The sequence below is a fragment of the Triplophysa dalaica genome, chromosome 8 (assembly GCF_015846415.1).
Source record: "Triplophysa dalaica isolate WHDGS20190420 chromosome 8, ASM1584641v1, whole genome shotgun sequence".
NCBI classification, from domain to species: domain Eukaryota; kingdom Metazoa; phylum Chordata; class Actinopteri; order Cypriniformes; family Nemacheilidae; genus Triplophysa; species Triplophysa dalaica.
In genome coordinates, this window is record NC_079549.1 from 24,272,769 (window position 1) to 24,295,477 (window position 22,709).

General features: G+C 37.9%; 1 protein-coding gene and 1 long non-coding RNA gene across 3 annotated transcripts; one reads left to right on the plus strand and one right to left on the minus strand.

Moving 5' to 3' along the window:
* Positions 1-340: 340 nt before the first annotated feature.
* On the minus strand, positions 341-20,243 carry LOC130427070 (uncharacterized). Its single transcript, XR_008907283.1, has 8 exons — positions 20,138-20,243; positions 17,020-17,120; positions 10,485-10,626; positions 10,159-10,320; positions 7,907-8,017; positions 2,561-2,694; positions 1,310-1,380; positions 341-1,191 (listed from the first exon to the last, which is right to left on the minus strand). It is a non-coding gene; the product is annotated as an uncharacterized LOC130427070 (long non-coding RNA).
* sox21b (SRY-box transcription factor 21b) lies at positions 4,310-6,334 on the plus strand. Of its 2 annotated transcripts, XM_056754094.1 has the most exons (2): positions 4,310-4,663; positions 4,777-6,334. In XM_056754094.1, the coding sequence occupies exon 2, from the start codon at positions 4,793-4,795 to the stop codon at positions 5,447-5,449; it is 657 nt and encodes a 218-aa protein (XP_056610072.1). In that variant the 5' UTR covers positions 4,310-4,663; positions 4,777-4,792; the 3' UTR covers positions 5,450-6,334. The 2 variants fall into 2 exon arrangements, with proteins under 2 accessions (XP_056610072.1, XP_056610071.1); XM_056754093.1 differs by having other exon boundaries at positions 4,310-6,334.
* Positions 20,244-22,709: the final 2,466 nt, after the last annotated feature.

The window sequence follows — 22,709 nt, forward strand, 5'->3', positions numbered from 1 at the left end:
ATCTGATGCACTTTACGGTTCTTCAATCAAACTGAAGCTATAAAGATAAAAAATGATTAAATAATGTTCAGACACAATTTTTCTTATTTACTCATGATGATATTTCTATACATTACATTCATGATCTACTTCTGTTCCTTTAAAAAAATGTCTTAGTTTCGTCTTAGCTCTTACAGAAGCACTAAATGAAGATAAAACGATGCGTATATTTATGTTTATTTAGAAACTATAGAAGTAAGTGTACCAGCTCTTAAAGCAAACACCGAACGCTCCCCTCATGTTTTTTTGGTGACGTCAGAAGTCGTGTGTCCAATCCAATTCAACTGTATTGTGACACAAATCCACCTGTAGTTTGACAGATGCCGGTGAATTCAGACACCCGTCAGTATGGACACGCGTGATGAAAGATCTATTTCTATTACTGTAACACCATCACAAAAATCAGACTGGATCTGTGCTGGCTGAAGGACACAGCATGTCTGTCTGTTACGTGTCACATCTACCAGAGAGAATATGTGAGGAACGGAACGCATGGTGATGTGATAATAGCAGAAAAGAATGAACGCCAGAAACATTGTGGTGTTTGAGCCGATTCCAGCTGGAAATGCTATCATTACATCCCTCTCTCCCTCTCTCCCTCTCTCCCTCTCTCCTCTCTCTCTCTCTCTGTGTTTGAAACGGAGAGGCACACGGTGATGAAGCTGATACGGGCGGCGGCTATCAGGTGGCAGTCTGGGTAATTACAACTCTCAGTTTGGACCGGCTGAGATGCAGCAGTGATAAGATGCGAAAATGAAGAAAAAGGAACACGGCGATAATGCAGCGGCTAAATGCTTCAAACTACCGTCTCATCACAATACCTGCAGGGGGAAAAGACTCCGATTTCTGAACCACAAGTGAAAACATTAATACTGCCTTTAGTTTTTCAATGGTTAAATGCGTAGCTCTCGGGAGATGCAGATGAGTGCTGAAAGACAAATTTGATTTCGTATAAATGGCTCAGAAGGTCACGTGGTGAAGGAGTCAAATTGTAATTGCAAATATCATCATTTCTGAATGCCTGGAGGACCACAGATACCGTCAGGTGGATGCTGTTACACCTCCAGACACTTCATCTCTCTTATTTGCTCTTTAAGGATGCACATTTATCAGTGTGCGTGTGTCTGTTCAGATGCTTGTTGGTTGTTTAGTCTGAAAAGAATAAACATTAATTATTCTATTACATGAAAAACCGAAGACGTGACCAGAGGATATTTACACACATTATCCAATCAAATTTGGAGGAAAAAAATCTTTGCTCATTCCAAACCTGATGTTAGTTTCTCATTGTCTGTGACAATTTGAAGGCTTCAAACACATTCACATGTATAGAGACCGCACCTGTTAAACACACAAAACAGAAAACCTGAATGACTGTTTTACATAAACTTCATTTAACCGTTGAAACGTTTTTTGAAACATAATTTCTTTTTACATCTAATCCACTTTCCTTTTTTGGGGGAAATGGTCTAAAATGGTCCATTTTTCTTTGATCTAAACGTAACAGACGTTTTGTGTTATTTACTCTATCCGCTTCACGTTTAGTTTATTGGTTAATTGTCTCTCAGAAACATAAAATCTCTTTCAAAAGCATTCGGCGTGGACAGTAGTTCAAGATCTCAAACTTTGTTTTAAAGAAGGAAGGGCAACTACAGAGTATGATAACACATGTGATAAAGGTTTGGTTCTCCATGACAACACTTTCATCAGCTAGTCAATAGTCTCCACACCCGGTTTCAGTTTGAAGGTCTATTGCAACAGATAACACGATATCCACATCTAGAAAGAAAGGCCCATCTCCTCATGAGACCAGTGAACAACTTCCTCCGCAGTGCACGCAAAAGTCTCATTCAAGTTCACAAGAAGTTCATGACAAACTCAAGAGCAAAATGACTTTTCATGGAATGAACCTTGATCACATCTTGACAAAATCCTCTAAATGTGTTAGCAAACAAGACCTGCAATTACAATTTAGAATTTCACTATTTACCCTCACAACTTTAATCAAAATAGTTAGATTAAATTAGTTGTAAGAGTTTTCTCTATTTTCCTCTTTTGTGTCAGCAATCCTGAAACACAAACAATACAGCTGACAATATTTAGAAACCACAGAATACAATAAAATCTTAAGAAACTTCTAAACACTATATTAGTCCAGAGCCTCTTAAGGATTAAGTTCCAAAACCAGTAAATCTAAAAGTATATTACAGCATACATTATCAATTCATTAATACTACAGAATACTTTCCTGCATACATTAACAAAGCATAGTTCATTTAATAATGCAATGAATTTACAATAATATTATACTATTTATTACATGCTTAAGTATACAGTGGTTGTTGATTTTCCTTGTATTTTTAACAAGGGTATTTGACCTCTTTCATTGGACTAATATACTGCTTCAAACTAGGTCACAGTGCGTGAAATAAATCTCAGTGTGAATACCTGCAGCCCGCCGCGTGTTTAAAAATCTCCACTGAAACATTAGGAAATCAATACGTGTTTTTTAACCACTCACCGTTTTCAGGTTATATTCCTGACATACCCCATCCAGAGGAAGAGCGCAGGGTGAGACACTGGACAGCTGTCAATCATGTGGCCCTGACTCTCATCACCTCAGCATCACCTCATCTGCCTCCGTATCCCGCTGGACTGAAGTTTGAACAAAAGACATGCATATTAAGGCCGAGGGCAGTGACAGGACGGTATAATGCTACAACATTAATCTCATTCGATAGGCGTAATTAAATTTCAGAAGCCACGTTTGGCCGAATAATGGAGAGGAAACAAGGCTTATGGCAAACAATGGATTTCAAGCACTCGTGTCTACTGCGCTCACATTCAGCGACGCTTCTGTCTTTCAAAACACAGATGACTTGCTTCACGATAAATGTTTTTTAATTATCTGCATCGTCGCTGCTTCCTCACAAAGCTCTTTTAATGTATGATTATTAATCATGTTGGCAACATCACTGATAAAAAAACATTTGGAAATGAATTCGATGCTCAGGGAGTTTATTTGGATATTGCTAATAATAATACAAATAATAACGATCATCATTTTAATATATAAATATAATATAATTGCTATTATTAATTAGCCTACATGAATACTTCGTGTTCTAATTGTGAGCATATTTGTAATAATCTTATTTTAAACATTGATCAAAGCATTAAGACATATATATTAAATCCTATATCGGTATGTGAGACTCTCTCTGCAGTTAAAGCAGTTTTTTCTTGTCTTCTTTTTACAAATCATCTTAATAATAGGGAACAACAGAAAGGGTGGGGGCAAAATCCACTTGAACACGCACTTTACGCAAGGACTCTCTCTCTCTCTCTCTCTCTCTCTCTCTCTCTCTCAGATAAGTGTAATTGCAGACTGGAGTTCCTCAAGCTCATTTGCGCTCCTGCGGAAAATCCTTTGAAGTCGGAGAGAATCCTAAATAATAAAAAGTTTTCTTACTGTGATAAACACCGTATGCTTCATCCAGTTAAGCTTATTATGCCTTCACGCTTTAGTAACATATTAAGATCAATTAGAAAAGACTTACGTTCAATTTTGTCCAGACAGAAAACCAGGGATTCTGTTATAGAATGGAAGGTATATCTTTGTGATATTTTGCTGTGAATATTGTCAAAGATGGGCTTTTAAAGGTGTGTGTGTGAGTGCGCGCGCTCGCAGACACGGGAGAGTGAACGGGGTTTGGGTTTTTTTTGCATTAACGTCTAATTTTCATCTATTATGTATTATAGGCCTAGTGACTGATTGTCTTTCATTAGAGAATGTTAAATAAGTATTTTTATTTATAAGTATATAGGCTACAGGAAATAAAGGTACAGAAGAACTTGTATTCAAACATACAAGTTAAACTTAAAGCGTAAAACCGTTTTTGGACGTAACATGAAAATAAAAAATAAATCACACACACACACATAAATTGTGAGATATCCGTTAAACGAACAGCATGTTGCGCCCTAATAGATTTCTATAGAAATGTATTTTAAAACTTAACACACAGTCTATATAATTCACACGCACAGTGGAGATGAGAATAAAAACAATTCTACAGTAGATTTATGCAGTGTACTAAACAGTAAGTGGTATTAGGATATTTGTTTTTTAGTGTGATCAAAATGAGTTTATCATTTCACTCTCGCCTGCTCACTGGGTGGGATTTTAGAGCGCACGGGGTTTGACGGACGCAGTGCGCATGCGCCGAAGGCCCTTTCAGTACCTGTCAGTGCGCTCTTTACTTCACACGTTGCAGCTCTGCGTTGACAGTCACTCGCACAATCTAAACTAACAGCGGCTGTTAACTTCACCATGGTGAGGAGGAAAACAAGGAGCGACAACAGCTGAAGAGGAAAAGTTTCTCGTGTATCCCTTCGACGTCATTTACTGTTGAAAAAGGATATTATAATGTTTTAGGGAACGTCGCTTTCTTAAAAGTTTTGCGCCGGAAAACCAGATAACGCACGACTCGATTGTATTCCCACGGAGACGCGCGGCACGATGAAGCACTGAACGCGAGTTCGGAGACATTTGTCACTTTCTGTGAGAAATCACGCAACTCTGAACACTTTGCTGGCTGCTCTAAAGGCATCTACCCCGTGGGTAAGTGACAGTTCTCCGTACGGAATTTTACCTGAACAGTTGAAACGTGTCATCATGTCCAAACCCATGGATCACGTTAAGCGTCCTATGAATGCGTTTATGGTGTGGTCCAGAGCCCAACGGCGAAAAATGGCCCAGGAGAACCCGAAAATGCACAACTCCGAGATCAGCAAAAGACTCGGGGCGGAGTGGAAACTTCTCACGGAGTCCGAAAAGAGGCCGTTCATTGACGAGGCGAAGCGACTGCGGGCGATGCACATGAAGGAACACCCCGACTACAAATACAGACCAAGGAGAAAGCCCAAGACTTTAATGAAGAAGGACAAATTCTCGTTCCCCATGGCATATAACTTGGGAGACCACGAAGCGCTGAAAGTGGGCGGCTTACCGAGCGCGGCGCTTTCCGAGTCTTTCCTCAACAACCCCGACAAGGCTGCGGCGGCGGCTGCTGCTGCCGCGGCCCGGGTCTTCTTTAGCCCGTCCATGCACACGAATCCCTATTCGTTTTTTGACCTCGGGTCCAAAATGAGCGAGCTTTCTCCGCCATCGTTTCCTTACGCATCACCACTGGGTTACCCGACAGCGGCGTTCTCTGGCGCGGGGACTGTTGGCAACGGGACGCACACCCACACGCACCCGGCGCCGGGTAACCCGGGCTACATGATTCCGTGTAACTGTGCGGGGTGGCCTTCCGCAGGGCTTCAGCCACCGCTTGCCTATATTTTACTTCCCGGAATGGGCAAACCACAACTAGAACCCTATCCTGCGTACGCAGCGGCTTTATGAGACTCTGGACTAGTGAGGTTTCTTTTTTTTTAAGAGAAACAGATACATGCAATACCTATGGCGCATGCACAAAACTGAACATGTGATACAATAGAAATCATATCCGACATCACACGTGTTCGTATAAAGATTAATGCCTTGATGTAAGGTAACTCGTACAGCTTGGAGATGAAGGATATTCGTGTCAAATGGGTCGATTGAGATCCACGAAGCCAGTATGCCCTTATCAATGTGAATAATGATTTGAAAAGATGCCACATTTTGTTGGTGCACTAACCTGTTGACGCTGTAACTAGTTTACTGTGTCGTGAGATAACACTGTACATCGGTAAATGCTGTTAACGTGGTTACATTATCGTGCTGAATATAATGAAAAGTGCATAAATATTTTCTGTTTAATTCTGGACTTGCAGGACCGTCTGAAAATCACCCTAGCTTTTCAAACCGGTCTCCATATTGCTGTAAATGTGTACAGTTTTATTCGATCTGCTGGACTGGAAATCAGGTGTATATTTTGAGTTTCCAACACTATTTCATGGATGTACAGTATGTAATATTTATTGTTCAGTGAAACATTGCCCTGTTTGTTAATTCGTGGGACATGCCGTGTCCTTTGACATTTGCACAAAAGGGGAGAGACCATTGAGCACTTAGTGTAATTTATTGATAGAGAAACACACGAAGTATACTAACATGCCCAGGTTTCGGAAGATTTCAAGCTGGGTGCTGGCCCGTCGACAACTATCACAGATCGATGCGTTCATGGAGACGCGCGGTCCGTTTTTTACTAACTCTAAGTGAAACTGTATGTTATCTGTTTTGCATAAATGTACCTAAAATGCCTATGGTTCATTTATTGAACAAAGGGAATATAATAAAGAGTATGCGGAAAAAAGGAAATTGCTCTGTAGTTCTTGATGAATGGAGAACAAGATTTGTATCTCGAATGCCTTGAGTTGGTGGGAGCAGGTGAAGTGTAAAGTATCCTCTAAAGGACGCTTTTGTTCTGCCTTTGAATAGAATTACTCCGAAATCTAAAGCAAGTCTTTGTAATCAAGAGCCATAATCCTGATTTATCACAACTCACATCATGAATAGGAAGGAAGATAAAACTCAGGAGTCTACTTTTAAGCCTTACGAGCGGAAAAACGAAACCGTTTACGCGTAAGAACAAAACAAGGCTTTGCCTCAAATTAATACATTTGTTTGTAATCTTTTTTTTAAAGAGTGTAAGAGTCTTTTTTATTTAAAATACAATTGTTTGTCATAGTATATATCAAATGACTTCTTATATATTCATCCTTCGGACTGAGACGGAAGAGTTTGTGTTTACAATTTGCATAAACGAAATTCCGTTCTTACAGGAAGCTGTCCTGTTGGATGACATTAAGAAGTTAATTCATATGGCTCAGACCAATTATGGAAACTAATTTGTAGTGTCCAGGGATAATGACCTCCGACACGGTTAATTGAATCTTTTGACTGCTATTGTAAGCCTCCACCGAACTTCCCACGTCCCTTTGGAAAGAGCGCACAAGTGACCTTGTGTTTCACTTGTTCTGATCCAGAAGAAACATGGGCCTATATGAAAAACGTTTACTTGAACGGCTAGTTTACTATTCAAGAATTAACAGTAAATTATAAGGTGTCACTTATTATTGCTTTCCATCACTTTTCCCGAATTTATTATCAATTGTCATTTTTATTTTAAACATCAGAAACAGTCAAATGCGGCTTCATATGCAATATTTAAAAACATAAAATATCTTTTGCATTTTACAACCCATTGAAGAGCTAAAGTGATACATTTCAGTATAAGCGACAGGGACGAAACAGGGATGATGTTTTAATTATACTTATCATTTTAACGGCATGGAGTGAAACAACTGTTGATTGAAAGCTGTTTTCAAAATAGATTTTTATCATAGTGAAGGTCATGTCTAATTATACAGAAAGCGGTTTAAGAACAATTGCTTCTCTCTTGACCCTTAAAAAGAACTTTTGAAAGACTGATGACATCAAGTAAAACTGTGACAGTAAATTAATGTGGATGTTGCCACACAAAATGACTACCCGGATAGGTCTGAACATCACGAAAACAGTTTGCACACCGAACAGCTCTCCAGAAGAATGCCCAGTGAGCGTTGCCCCTTTTCCCCCCTCCGCGCTCTTTTCTCTCTCCGCTCGGCTCCCAGGAAAAAAGGAGGCTCCATGTGAAAGAACTTTGTCTTCCTTCAGGAGCAGCATTTAGACAGTCGAGGAGGTTTTGTCCTGGAACAAAACACGAGTCGGGAGGCCTTTGTGAGCCTGTTGTTTGTTGAAGTGGAGCTCAGCTAAAAGCGCCTGCTTTCTCTCATTGTGCTTAAAGCAATCAGTGGTATTTGGAAAACTGTTAGCATTGTGCACTTCTTCTGTGTCTATTGTTCGACATTTCTTTTCACAAGCTTTTTTCCTTACCCCCTTTTTTTCAGGCAATCCAGCTGGCCCGGGTGAATAGCGCTGCAATGTGTACACGCTTTGTCCCTCTCGGTCCTTCAAGTAGCCCACGTTGAATAGAGCGAGTTGACACTGGATGACAGTAAAACAACATAATAAAAAATACATGAGCGCATGAATGGAGCCAGGCGCATAAATAAATAAAATGGGTGACCAAAACTGGATAAACTGAATGACAAAACGGTGAAAGGGGAACAAAAAGATATTTAACACGGCAGATTAGCATTAGAAAGCCATCTACAAAGCAGAACAATTGATGAATGCGTTTACAGGCCGAGAAAAGAAGTGAACTAAATGGCTTTTGAATAGATATGCTTTTTCACTCTTTCGGAAAACCGATCCAATGGGAAAGTTAGAGATGCCATGCTATTCAAAGAGCCACATGAGAGACTCTTTGATGGAAGAATGCCTAAATTTGTTCCTTTGTAACGCACAATCAAATACGGCCTTCTTTTGGCCGAAAGGTTGACGGCGAGTCAAATAAGAAACTATATGAAGGTCGGGCTTTCATCGGGTGTGTGTGTAAGGTGTAACTCACAGTAAATCAGATGTCATCACCTCTGTGACCCCTACAGATTTACTGACCCGTCAACACAGAAACGCGATTTTATCAACGTAACAATTTTTAACATCACCTAAAAACAAATTTTTATCCCCGATATCCAAAGGAAGCAATTCAATTACAAACCAACACGATTTCTGTGAATTGTACTGATGCTCTGAAGTGTTGACAGTGTCAGATGAAACACACACACACATTTATCCAGGCTAACAGTCCTTTGAGGATCTGAACATATGGATGATTGGTCAACACACACAAAATCACGGTGTCTTTTAAAGCCTTCATTGATTTTAAGTGAGTTGATCCCTTTCAGCCTCGCCTCAACGAACACAACAGCCGTGATAATAGAAGTTTCCACCTATGACCCAAATATCATCCGCGTTGCTTCAACACACAAAAGATTTTTTCACCGAGCGTGTAAAAGTGTCTCCGCTGTACTGTATCAACACTAATATGAGCGATGTCTGACACCGACAGAAAAGGCACAAACAAGGCCACGCAGACAGGAAACCTTCTTCGATGTGCGAGCAGGTCAAACATCACAAAACTGAAATGTTTGCTCACGGCAAATGAGCGCATTTATTGTAGCCAATTCAGACAAATCCATTCCTGGTTTCTGAATTTTTACGTTATATTACAAGTCAGGATAAAGCATGCGATTTATTATAGGATAATAAATCTATAGTTTATATTGTTCGGTGTCTGAAATGGCTTAAAAATGAATTTTAACAAAGATCAAACTTATTTTTAATCATCGAAACACAAAATATTATAAACACAAAGCAACAGAGAGAAATCATATCTAATGAATATTAAAATAGAATATATAAAAAATTTTGAAAGCGATCTGACTCCTTGATCTCATTTGTTGGCGTCTTGTGTTTAAAACTTGAACTCGACTACAAAACTTTTTAATGTTGTGATGAATGATTTTAAACACCTCAAAAATATACAATAATAATGTCACATGAAACGATGGGAATAAAACACCAAATCAATCCTGATGCAAAATGATCTCTCATTTTGCTTGTGCAAAACCTATTCACACTAAAAATAAATGAATATTTAATCCCTTATCGTATAACCAAGAGCAGACAAACCCATAATGATAATCGCGATCTCATCCTTCACAGTGCTGGTAAAATTACTATATGTACAAATAATAACAAAAAATCGCTTAAAAGAATTACGGGGGTGTATGTGCAAAGCAGAATAGTTGACAAAAAACAAATAAATTGAGAATAACAAGATAAAAACGTTACAATTATGGTTAAAAGATTCATAATATGCAAAGGCTGATTAACAAGAAAACGATGATTTTTATTGTCTAACTTCAATTAAATCTTGATTTAGTTTCTCCTGTTAAGTTTCTAAACTGATTCTTGACGAAGTATCAATAAGTTTAAACAGTGGACTACAGACGTGGTATGCAGATTTGCACCTGACCCATGATGTAATTCCGTGTCATTTTTTCAGGACTCTGGAGATAGTTTACAGCGACCTCTCTTACTGCTGGAGCTCTCAAAGCCCCGGCTGACTTCTCCAGCTCATTTGAGGCAAATTAAAGTGTGAAAAAGTCTCTCCTGGAGCAATCGCTCCATCACGGGGGCCTTGTGTCAAGCATGTTTATGGAGGCAATGAACTGTATTACCTGTAATCTCTGCGGAAGGACTCTGCCACATTTCCTAACCTCAGTTGGCTCCGAGGAAGGTGGAAAAAAAACAAAATTATCTCTCATTCCACCTTTAGCGCAACATCTTGACGTGTCAAATCGGAGCTTCAGAACTCGCCCGTGTCGCTGTGCCCAGGGTCACTAACAGAAATGAGATATACACTCACATAAACAGCGCACGTTCTCTGAAGTCGGAACTCTTCGCTTGAAAGATGAAGTTTGTGTCAGGCTATTGTAAAGGACATACAGCAGCAGCTCCCCGCAGGAGAGCAGAATATCACATGATGGAAATCTGACAGACTCACTTTCAGAATGAATTGCCAGATGGGTGACAGTTCGACTATAAACAAACCGGCCGGCGTCGCCTTCTCTCCATCAAGTGCCACACCGTTTGAACCTTCAGAAGATGCTGAACGTAGTTGATTCACTTCTGTGTTCTTCTGTGAGCTGTCAAAACAACAAACATTGTCAAAATCAGACAACAAAATAATTATATATATAATTATAAAATGAACTAATCATGAGGATGAGATTTATTTGGACAATTATGATACCTTTCCACAAGTTTCTTTAAATTAAAAATCGTGTAAAAAGAAAAAAATCTACAGGTGCTTTTTACCCCGTATGTGAGCCCTATCGATGCTTTTATATTTACAAGAATATTTATAAAAACAATTTTTTTATATTTCTATGCACATAATTGACGTTGCTCCAAATGAAAAAAATGAATTGCTAATATTTCTGGTTATCTGTCTAGATTTCTCTAAAATGTATTTTTTAAAGATTTACTTTTCTTATGAAACCTTCCAATTGTTTAAGATGTATCAAAACTTTAAAGAATTGACTTTTCAAAAAAATGTAGATGCAAACAAAACACTTTCATGTCATCTTTCAAAAAGACATTATTATTAGCAATACATTGAGGCCGTTTTAGATTTAGTTTTTTAGAGATTTAAACCATAATGTCTTTCTTTGAAAAACAGCATGGCTACAGCGGAATATAATCGTTTTTGAAAAAGCTTGCATATTAAATCTGTCCTCTATCCTTAGGGTTTTAAATCTTTTCAAATTTGTGTGAAATTAAAAAAATAAACACACACACATTAAAATAAGCGGCGTCTTTAAGAAATATTCTGTCAAGTGACATGTGTTTGTTCCTGTGGTTAATGTCTGGCAGAGATTGACTGTCATATTAAATTCTTTGGTTGGGAGGGTAAATGTCTGAAATAAAAATAATGAATCTGAAGAACTTTTAGCCTCAGGAGAAGTCAGAGTATTATATCATCCCGCGAGACGCCACATGGGCAACAACAGATAAGTACCTGGCAGTGGTACACTTGAACATCCATACTGCCATCAGTAAAGCACATTATTTTCTGGTCTTATTACTGTGCACATCGGGGTTGCTCGCAGATTACGGCTTTAATGAGAACCAGTGAATTTCAATCATTTGCACAAAAACTCCACTTTGCCCCCCATAATACTTTCTCCAAGCATTTATGATAAATATAATAATAATTATTATTATTATCACATACAAAAAACTAAAAAACTTCATTTTGTACAGCTTTATTTACTCATATTTCAACTTGATTATTTTAGCATGATGTGAATGATACACATTATCACTTTATATTCTGATATATACGTCTGAATTGGTGAATGAAGTGCACTCACAAATCCTTCACAAAAACGTGAAAATTCTGAGTACACTTTACATATGAAGAGTTTGGCTCCAAATTGAGAACTCTGTTTTTTCATTATTTTTTATATTAAGATGTCATGTTTTTACTGTGTATATTTGTGTGTATTTTTAGAGTTATTATGGCTTAAATAAAAACAAACCTGCAGTATGATTGATATTAATTGGAATGCACAATAAAAACATGATATATATATATGATCTCATTTTGGAACTAAACTTCATATTATATATAACAGTTTATTGAATATCAATGTCCGGAATAAAAGTGCTATAGGGTAAACACATTGATGGCATAAAATGCGGTTCATATGTGTTGTAACCGAGCCAGGTTACAAAAAATTTACTATGTTTTACAACAGTAAAAGTTTTGATGGCCTGATTACCATTAACTGTATACAATCATACTTTCACCAATTCCATTATTCAGATATGGTTAACATTTAAAAAGTTAATTTGTGGTTACTATGGTTTTTTATTTTTGCTTTGCAAAATTCTTAGTGTAAACAGCCTTTTGAATGACGACTTTTTCTGTTAGGTAGTTAGAAGAGAACAACAGTTTTGAAGTATTTTTCTAGCACATCAGGTCGAATCGTGACAGACATCTGGAGTGTTCACCAGCACCAGCGTATACTTATAGAAAATATTTTCGGCCCAAAAAAGGCCCTTGTTCAATAAACAAAACATTCAGATTTCTATTAATAACAATAATAAATATAAAATGTACACGCTAACAACAAAACGTTAGCTTAATCAGATTAGAACACACAGTGTGATATGTTATAGAACACGCGTTCAGTTGTAATGTAATTTAGAGGTGTATTTTGTGAATTTTTAGCATGTAATTGGTTACACCAACTAAAAGCGCATTATCGTGGTTCTGTGTGCGCGTAGCTGGAACAAATATAGACTTTAATAACACGCGCTTCTTAAATAAGTGACTGTCTCCAGATAAATCCACACACCCTGAAAACAAAACCAACAAAGAACAAAAATTGTTTGTACTTAATGCGTGGAAAAAATCTGTTATTTTTCTATTCAAATATAGATTTACTCAATAAATCAATATTACTAAACATTTTCCCTTTTGCATTTTAATACATCTTTGATTTTCCGACAATGCACACCAATTCTAATAAATTTGAGGCCCATGCGCTGCTCCTACACTGCCGAACCGCTCCCTCCCTCCTCCTGACACATCCCTTATGAATATCAACTGTGAAAACTTTTCCAGAAAGTTTTCCATTCGTTATTTGTATTCACCCTCATCCTCTTTTATAACCCACGAGCGTGTTTGAAACCTGGAACGACCCCCGACCTTCATTGTCAATAGATCAGCCGCGCTTTCTAAAGCCACAAGTTCTGACTTAAACAGGATCATTAGAGTGAATTCTGCAGAGAAAATATAGCAGAGAACACAAGGAGACGCAGATTTATGTATGTAGGACAGAGTGTAAATGTAAGTCATTAGACTGTTAATGTCAGACTCGTTGAATTCGAACGTCAATCTGCTCACCTGTGCGCTGCTTTACATCTCTCCTGATATTAGTTTAACAAATGCAGTTTGATCCTGGATAAATACAAGTATTGCGGAGCTTTTGTGGTGTTTAGATGCCGAGTTTCTGCGTTTCTATGGTGTCCCGGTAATTTGATTTAGAATCAGAGGTGACAGGCTGATGGGCTTCAGGTGGAGAAGAACCGAACTCAAAACATGAGATGAGCGACAGGCAGAACTATTAATATAGCCTGGGACACTGCTTTTCACTTCTTTGTCAAAAGTATGTTATTTATATACTTTACATTGATCAGATTTAAAATGTAGTGATTCTTAACAGGAAAAGACTACAACTAATTGGATTTTTTTATGATGGCATTGATGTAGATGGTGTGTGTTTTCAATTACATTTCTTACATTTTTTTTATTTTTTAAAGCTGCCCTTTTCTGTACAGCTGCTTTGAAACAATACAACATTGTCAATAGCTATATTTAAATAAACTTGGATTTAATTCATTTAACAGGCCCTTGTATTTAAAGCGACGTAAAAATTAGGGAGCATTTAACATTTTGTCAAAGTGTTACACTTCAAGGTGTATTATTTACAAGTTTTAGAGTTAAAGATCGTTTTCCCTTCCGTATTTTGACGCATTTTCGAGTGAAAATTAGTGGCCGTGGCTTTCGTCTTTCTCTGCGATTTGATTGGATGTATAAAAACATCCGTTGCATTTTTAAACAGAACTGTCAGCAGACTGACAATTGAAGGGGAGGAGTTAACAGATGCTCCGCCCAAGCCGTCTACATTACCTCATTAAAGAGCGATAGTCACTGGAGGAAGAAAGTGCATTTGAATATTTTAACAGAAGGTTATAAGGGGACACAAATTTTAAAGAGAATGACTCACATTGATAATCTGTTTACAATAAAGATTGCAACATTTCATGAAAAAATAGGCAATTTCATTTTAAGTTTCACTGGGACTTTAAAGTATCAGTTTTATTCTAAAATCATGGTATGTTAAAAAGGAGTAACAAAAGAGACAGAGATCTCCTTTCTTGTTCCTATCGTGATGCACAGAACAGAAAATTAATGTTCCGTATATGCTAAAATTGATCATCTTCATCACGTGACTATAAGAAAAGTATCTCCTTTGAAGCGGGACCTGAAATTCTTGTTTTTGGCAAACGCGCCTGACCCAAATTTTCTCCCCCCTTCCTCCTCTGTAAGATGCTTTTGCAATCCTCGTGCCCCCAGGGTGACAACGTATCCTCCAAGGATGAAGTACGCCTGCCAATGCCTTTCCATACGGCACGCTTAATGACAGATCAACTGCGCGAACGCCATCGCCGATGTAAGTCCTTCTTGTAGCAATAATTAGTCAGCGACACACACTTCAAAAAAACCGGTTTGCGGCGTTAATACCAAAGGCAGATTATCAGCAGTGCCAAGGAGTGTCCTGGCACGCAGCTGGCACTACCCCCCGCCACCAAAGAAACCCTGACATCACATTAGCACACGGTCAAGGAGTTACATCCTCGCACTTCCATAATCTGCTTTCCTGCACAATTAGTTTGCTATAATAAGTGGCTGAAAAGACACCGGGGTAGAAAGAGAGATGGGGGGCAGGGGGCTCACCCGCGGCCGCACGGACCCCGCTTCTGTCACTTTCTGAAATAGAGAAGCTAAGATTATATTCCTCTTTAGAATTCCCAGAGGACTCTTTGCTGGAATTAGGGTTTGATGTCTAATTGAGCCCATTTACCTCGTGAGATGAGACCAGGGAAGAGAAATGATGCAAGCTCTCCTCGCGGCCTGACGTTCAGACACGAAGCGAGACTTTTATGTTCCACTTCAGTTTCTCAATTTGAATTTAGTAAGCATACAAGAAATTCAGAAAAATTCACGTATCCGCAGTAAGCATTAGCTATAAACAATACCCAAGTTACTCTGAAAAAGTAATTTATTACTAGTAACTAATTAAATATTGAATAGTGTAGTCAGATTACTGTACAAATCACTCTCATTAAAAAGTATTTATGACTTATTACTAATAACTTTTTTATATCCTACATCAACGTTGACCAGAATTTATTCAAGGAAAGACATGAAATGGCTCATTTGATTCATTCAAATAAATAATAAATAACTACGTGAATTATTTTTTTTAACTGACCAAAGTATACAAATGTGAGAAGGATACATTAAAGCAAACATTTTAAAGTTAGACTTTTGATCTCAATTCCACTATTGAATATATTACACGTTATTAAGTTCAATTACATCATAAGTAACTGTATTTAAATGACAGAAAAGTAATCCCTTCCTTTACTTTCGCAAGGGGAAAGTAATTTAATTACAGTAACTACTTAGTAATTACTTAGTAACTATTTACACCCAACAATGGACCAAACATGTGAAATATTTCCAGATACATCACATTTTATTTATGACAGTTATGAACATAATTTAATTTATATGCATTATCGAAAAGCTTTAACCGTTTCTCAGAATGCTTTACGATGTCTCAAAAGGAGACGAATCAGCCACAATCTAGCAAAACTATATGTCAACTAAAAACAAACGTATTGTTCCGTGGTCAAATTTCAATCGCAATTCTGTAAACTTACATCATTTGGGGCGTGGCCTAATCAATTCCAAAATTTTAATTCGTAGTTCTAAATTCAAAATCGCGCTCACTCTCGGGGGAACCCCGAAACAGTCGATCATTTCAACCCGCCAAAAAAGCTTAAATGTAAACTGGAGAGAAAGGAAGAGAAAGAATCCGAATTCAACGTGGAGGTGGAAGAGCAGAGAGGGGAAAAAAGCCTTGCGACACACGGTTCCATTCTTCTGCTCTTTCTGCGCGCGGCGCCTGGCAGCACGGGGAGGCTAAGCTGGGAGCTGTAATGTCATTAAATTGCAAATGCTTTTTTTCCTCCTCGCCGACACACACTGTTTACTTATCTGGCAAAAACATATGTTGGAAGGAATCCGTTAAATTCTGCCCATTGCCTTGGGTGAAAGTGCAATAGAAACGGACCCACTGAGCACCTTCAGTTGTCTCTTTTTAGCACTTTGCCTTATCTACAAGGCTGCTTAACAGCACACCGGCGAGTTCAATGAAAAATGAAGATACAGCGGGAGATTAGGGCCGAGAACAGTGAGAGGTAGACGGCTGGAGGAGAGGGTCATCCTGTCGCAAATGATTTCAACTCCCTCCTTTTCCATCTGCATAAATGACTATTTTTAAGGCATCTCCCTCGCCTGTATATTTTTCCCACTCTGTCACACATTTAATTTCACGCCCCGTGTTCTGAATATGCTTAAATGCATATCTCCGATGCACCTTTAAGCCTACGGAAAGAGGACTTTTGGGGGAGGGCGAGACGGGACGTGCCGTAGAGATGCGGAGAGGATGCTGGGAAGGGATGGCTCGGCAAAATTAAAGATAAAATGATGCGATTTGCACTACAAGTCTATTACTTGACGCAATTTACATACAGTTTACCTCTGCATTTCCACCTCTGCACCGACCACCTTCTCTTCTATCGGCGGTCTGAGCTTGTATAAATATGTATAAATCTTTGTTTGGGGGAAAATAGATGGGCGGTGTCGGAAAGTTTCAAGGGGGCACTTCGCTCACTTTGCTGGACTTTTGTCATCGGGGTGGGCGAGCGGTGCCAAAGCCTCTGCCATGATCCTGCATTGTGGCTCCTTAATCTTCCCATGATGCCCTTGGCCTTCCTATGGGAAAGAAACAACACAAATGAGACGAATGCTTTAAATGTGTAACATAGCTTTTCATTGTTTCTCAATGCGACTAAATGGAGAGCAAAAAAAAGACGTAACAGCACATGTCTCGAACTGAGATTTCATCAGAAACAGTGCCAGTTTTTGCAAACTTTGTCTCAATGTGTTAAGGTGTTCGAGGCAGACTCGCCCCTGTTCCAGAGGGAGGCCGGTGGATGGGCCTGGGACGGGCTATTCAGAGCACGCCCGCGTCTTTCTATTTTCTGGCCTGTTCCACGTTTGAATACTCCCTCTCTCTTTCTCTCTCGCTTCCAAACAGATGAGAAAGGCTTAGGAGCCACGCGGCTTTCTCTCACTCCTTTTTATTTGCAATTAAATGCATTTCAAATGGAACAACTCTACAGAAAGCAATTTCGATAAGAGAGGAAAAGCCATTCCTTTTCACACCTCCATTGTTGAAATTTTTGCATTTCGCCGGCATTCTGTTGTGTGAAATTGCACAATCAAAAACATATCTCGACAGCGGATGTGCCTCAAACATTTAATAGTCCCATATTGAAAATTAAATTGCATCTTAGAAATCATTTAAGCCCTTTTCTCGTTTTCTCTTTCCGCAATGCTTTTGTACTTTTCTGCACAATTCTGTCCCGTTTACTTTTGACTGGCAACAAAAGGTCATAATTGTATTTCGCTAAAACTGAGACGTTATATTTCCTGGCGATTTTTGGACTTGGCTCAACCGTGGTTTTTTGCTCTCGAGCATGTGATAAGATGAGGATATTTGAATTAGTGTCATCTGGTCACGTCAGGGCCGATACACTCCTCGTCTGTATTGTGTTACTGTATGGTTTGTGTGCAAAGCATGCACTGCTGCGAACAATCTCCTCCCCAATTGGTGCATCTTTGAAGGATTTCTGAAGCACCGTAAATAGCTCCAAAACCTCTCTTACACGGTTTACCCCCGGAGCACTTTGTAACTTATCGGCCTTGCCTTGTGCCTCCTCTATGGCTGGCATTATGCTAAAATGTAAATCGCTAAGCTGCCAGAGATGTGGGTGGGAATCACCATGGAGCGCAGGCAAACTAATATTGTGTGGATTTTTTCGAGCTGTCGAACCCTCCCCCCTTTCCATGTCCAAGAAATGTGATTTAAGTGGTGCTGATTTTGCATTTAGCTTTCAGGGCTAAAAAATACACAAGTGCCCAAAATTCTTAATGCAGGCCCAAAGATTTACATGTGTACATTCAAAAGCCATTTAAATGCCTAAGCTGAATTTAATTTTAATGCCTGTGCTGAATTTAAAAAGCATGTTCCTTTCATGGCAATAACATACATACAAACATGAGAGAACACAGGGGCTAGTTGACAAAAACTGACTCTCGGTTACTCAGAGTAAAGTCCAATAAGACAAGTGTTATTTTCTAGCATTCCTCTGACGCTAAAGTCTAGTTTAAACATTCTTAAATAAGAATATTTGTAAATGCTAAACCAAAATTATGATACATGTTTGCAGTAGCTGTTGAGTACACAAACGAACACAACATAAACCCCAAACAAACACACTTTACATTTAAAGGGATAGCTCACCCCCCCCAAAAAAGTCATCATCTTCTCACCCTCAAGTTTAATGTAAATTACTTTGTTCTGCTAAAAAAAGGATGATATTTGGAAGAATGCATATTATATTATATCTGGTAGACATCATTGACTACCATAGTGGGAACAATTACAATGGAAGTCAAGGGTGTCCCAGAGCTCTTTGCTTTCCTTCATTTTTTTTAAATGTCTACTTTTGTGTTAAACAGAACAAACAAAAAATATGCAATAATTTTGCTACAATGGTAGTCAATGGAGAACTGAAATTGACTAACATTCTTCCAAATATCTTTCTTTGTGTTGAACAAATCAAGGACAAACCGTTTTGGAACAACTTGAGGGTGAATAGATGGTCACAGAATTTTTATTTTTGGGTGAACTGTTCCGTCAACCAAGGCACAAATATATAATGAAGGTAGAATTAAACCGAAGGTTTCAATAGAGTTCAAGGGTATTTTTCATAAAGGGAGAATGTCTCAAATATCTTTATAAAATGAATCAAAATGTGTCTGTTGACAACTTGACCTATGCTAAAGTACACCTGCGAATGGGAAATTGTCAAAAAAACAGGTTTGTCTTTCATCAACTGTGTTTTTTCTTCTGCTCAGTAAGACTGAAAATGTCCAATTACCTTGCTCTCATACAGAAATATTCAATAAATTGAAAAATATAAAAATATTTCTGAAGTGTGAATAGTAAACTAACGGATCTGTTTAGCGTGTTGACAAAATGTAAATATGCCCCCCTACTTGTAAGTCTCTTTGGATAAAAATGTCTGTCAAATAATAATGTAAATAGATGCCCTAGAAGTAAATTATTTAATATAACCTCTCAAAATCCACAGTACACTTGATAACTAGACACACACGTTAACATTATACACCAGGTTAAACATCCCAGGTTAACTACCAACGTGCCTGATCAGACTTCATATACATTAAACCCAAATGAAATAAATGAGTAACAGAGCTATGCTGCCCTCTGTGGGTTCAATTACTGCTTCAATAACTGTCCTCTGTTGATTCAATAGGCTGAAATAACTGTAATATCTCTTCAATAATAACTATGTACATTAATAAATGTGTATACAGATCGAGTTGCGTGCTGTTGTGAATGCAGGAACGCGTCCAGCGCTGATGTGAAGTTATTATATAAGCATTAATTGTGAGAAATGTTAAGCGGGTGATACGGCGTGAATGATTTTTTTTATAATATTGATAAATATTCCTAACCTAACTTCTACACAAAACTGTAATAAAAATGTGAGATAAACGGAGACTGAATTCGGCGTGCGACAAGGCCGCGTGACATCAATGTAGCGTACTGTTTGAAACATGCATCGTTACTTACTGTTTACATTTTTATTTACTATTTTGCACCATTAAGAATAAGCAAAGAGGTCTGAATATCGTACCTGAAGATATCTGTGCTCGTCTCTTATCCGTTCGTCAGGTGTACGGCTTGTTCACACCACACCGGAAGTTAGCGACACGACCCGTGCGCGTGTTCGCATATTTCCGTGACATGGTTGCATGCGTCCTTTAAAGAATATACGAAGATATTTAAATGAACCAAACCTGCGAATCTTTACTTGTTCAATTACAACTTTCAAAGAATCTTGAAAGAGAAATGTATATGTAGGCCTAAATGCATTTTAATTATTTCGACTAATGTCGCTGAAAGTTTATAATACTTAAATAATACAATGTTTCTCAACGTTTGAAGGAGATTAAAATATTTATATATTTGCCTGTACTACTATGCTTCTATAGCCAAACCTTTATTAAAAGTATTTCTAAGTGACACAACAGTTTTTACGGTCAGTTAATTGCCTGTATTTCATATGGCCTTATTGATGGTGTGTCATACGAGTGAATTTAAATAACCAGTATAAACCCAAGACCAGCAAACCACCTGCTTAAAGATTTTTGTTTTGTATTTACCTTTAGCCTAGTTGATGATGTTGTCCAACTTTCATTTAAACACTCTGTGTTTAATCAATTAGATTTAGTCTTTTTAATTGCAAAGCCGTTGGAGACTCAAACCTTCTCTTCGTGTTTCGTGAGCCTCAGCATCTTCTTCAGCTCACAATGAGCTGTGTTTTTCATTCAACAGTAAACAATGACCATTAGTTGAATTGTCTGGGACACGGTGGAAAATGTGTCATAATACTAGTCAAATGGGCAGGCCAATCCGTGCTTCATTTTAAAACAATTTGCATGTTCTTCTATAAAGCCTTGTCCTTTTGAAATGAAACTGAAGTGCTCTCAATTACAATCTAAAAAGGCAACCTTTCTCTGTATCGACACATTAGGTTCCCTAAAATGTGTGTCGTAGTGAGCTGGCTCTAATGGCCATTAGTGGAACCGATGCATTTTGTCCATCAACATAATAATAAGCTGTTTCCTGTTACACAAAATTAAGCATCACCTTCATGTGGGTCTCCTTTTGAAATGCTATTAATCGAGCATGTCTATTGTCGCCACTTCAAAAGATACACAGTGTCCTCGCGGAGCATCGCACAGATTTCATTTGCAACTGTTTTTTTTCGTGTCTAAAACAATAACGTTTTTACGAAGTGCTCTTACGCGGTCAGGCAACATTATGTGCGGACAAAAGAGATGAGAAACCACACCAAGCACATTCTGCACTAATGCAATAGACGCCGAAGAATTAACACGACTTAAATTAGTCCATTTAAGTTCAGCATTAACAGGTTATGTTCTAGCCACTCCAAAGATGCAATAATACAAAAGATTTTGTTTAAAAGGGACAGAATAAATGACAAACCCTTTGTGTTTCTGCAGAAGTGCTGTGGAAAAACCTTGAAAAGACATTTTGAAAGACTGCAGTTTTTAAGTGAATAAGTAACTCTATCAATATTCTGTGCTACATTTACTCTAATTTTAAGTGTTGAACCAACTAAAAGACAGCATAAAGAATCAAATAATACTTATGCATCAGCACAAACCTCACCATTATTCAGACTATTGAAGTGATTTTCCAGTAAATAAACAGTAAGGCAATTAAAATTCCTAAAAGTTCATGAAATGGCAAAATGTTAAAAGGCAACATGCAAAATCTACTGTATAATTATTTTTTATTATATAAAGTGTAGAACTGTAAAAAGTTTAAAACTAAGCAGATTACACTTAACGATTTCAGAAGGCTTTGAATTTGTTGTTAAAAACAATGAACAATCGAAAACCCATGACATCTGCTTAAAAACCAGCTAACTGGATTTAACTCAAACTAGTCACTGCCATCACGACTAGCCCTGGTATTTGTGTTGAACCTTTACCAAACTTACCAAACTTAAATATTTAAACCATATTATTCATTGATGACCTAACAAAACAATAATGCTTTTTTGTGTGATGTTCAACTGTAAAGCAGCCCTCTGGCGCCATCATGTGTTGAGATTGATTAGTGACATTGTTGAAATCACAAGCTGATCAGCTGCCGTTTATGGTGGTGAAAACTAAATTATGTCTGAGTTTGATACAACAATGAAATAACTTAATATTTTACAATCTGTTACAAACACACATACTAATACATCGCAGAATGATGATAATATGGTCATAATTAATAAACAGTTCGATCATCATCTGAAACAGCATGGATTTTTTTTAAGTTTCTTTGTACGTCTTTCATCACACAAACAGAACCAGACAGTAAAATACATACACTGTAAACTTTTTGCTGTAGTTTTGCAGCAGGTTTGCCAGAAACGTGCGATAGATTTAATTACTACTTCTGTCCCATTAGTCCTGTTTTCAATTTGATTTAAACATTACTTTAATCCAAATTAAAACCCTTTGATTATTGAGATTCCTTTCTTCCGAAGCATTTTTGTTTTGTTCTTAGCAAAAATATTTCAAACTTCTTAAATTACAATGCATTTGCATAACAAGAAAAGAGGGCTAAGATATTTCGTCTTGATTTATGAAAGAAAATATGAGAACTATGTAAGTTTGTGTTTA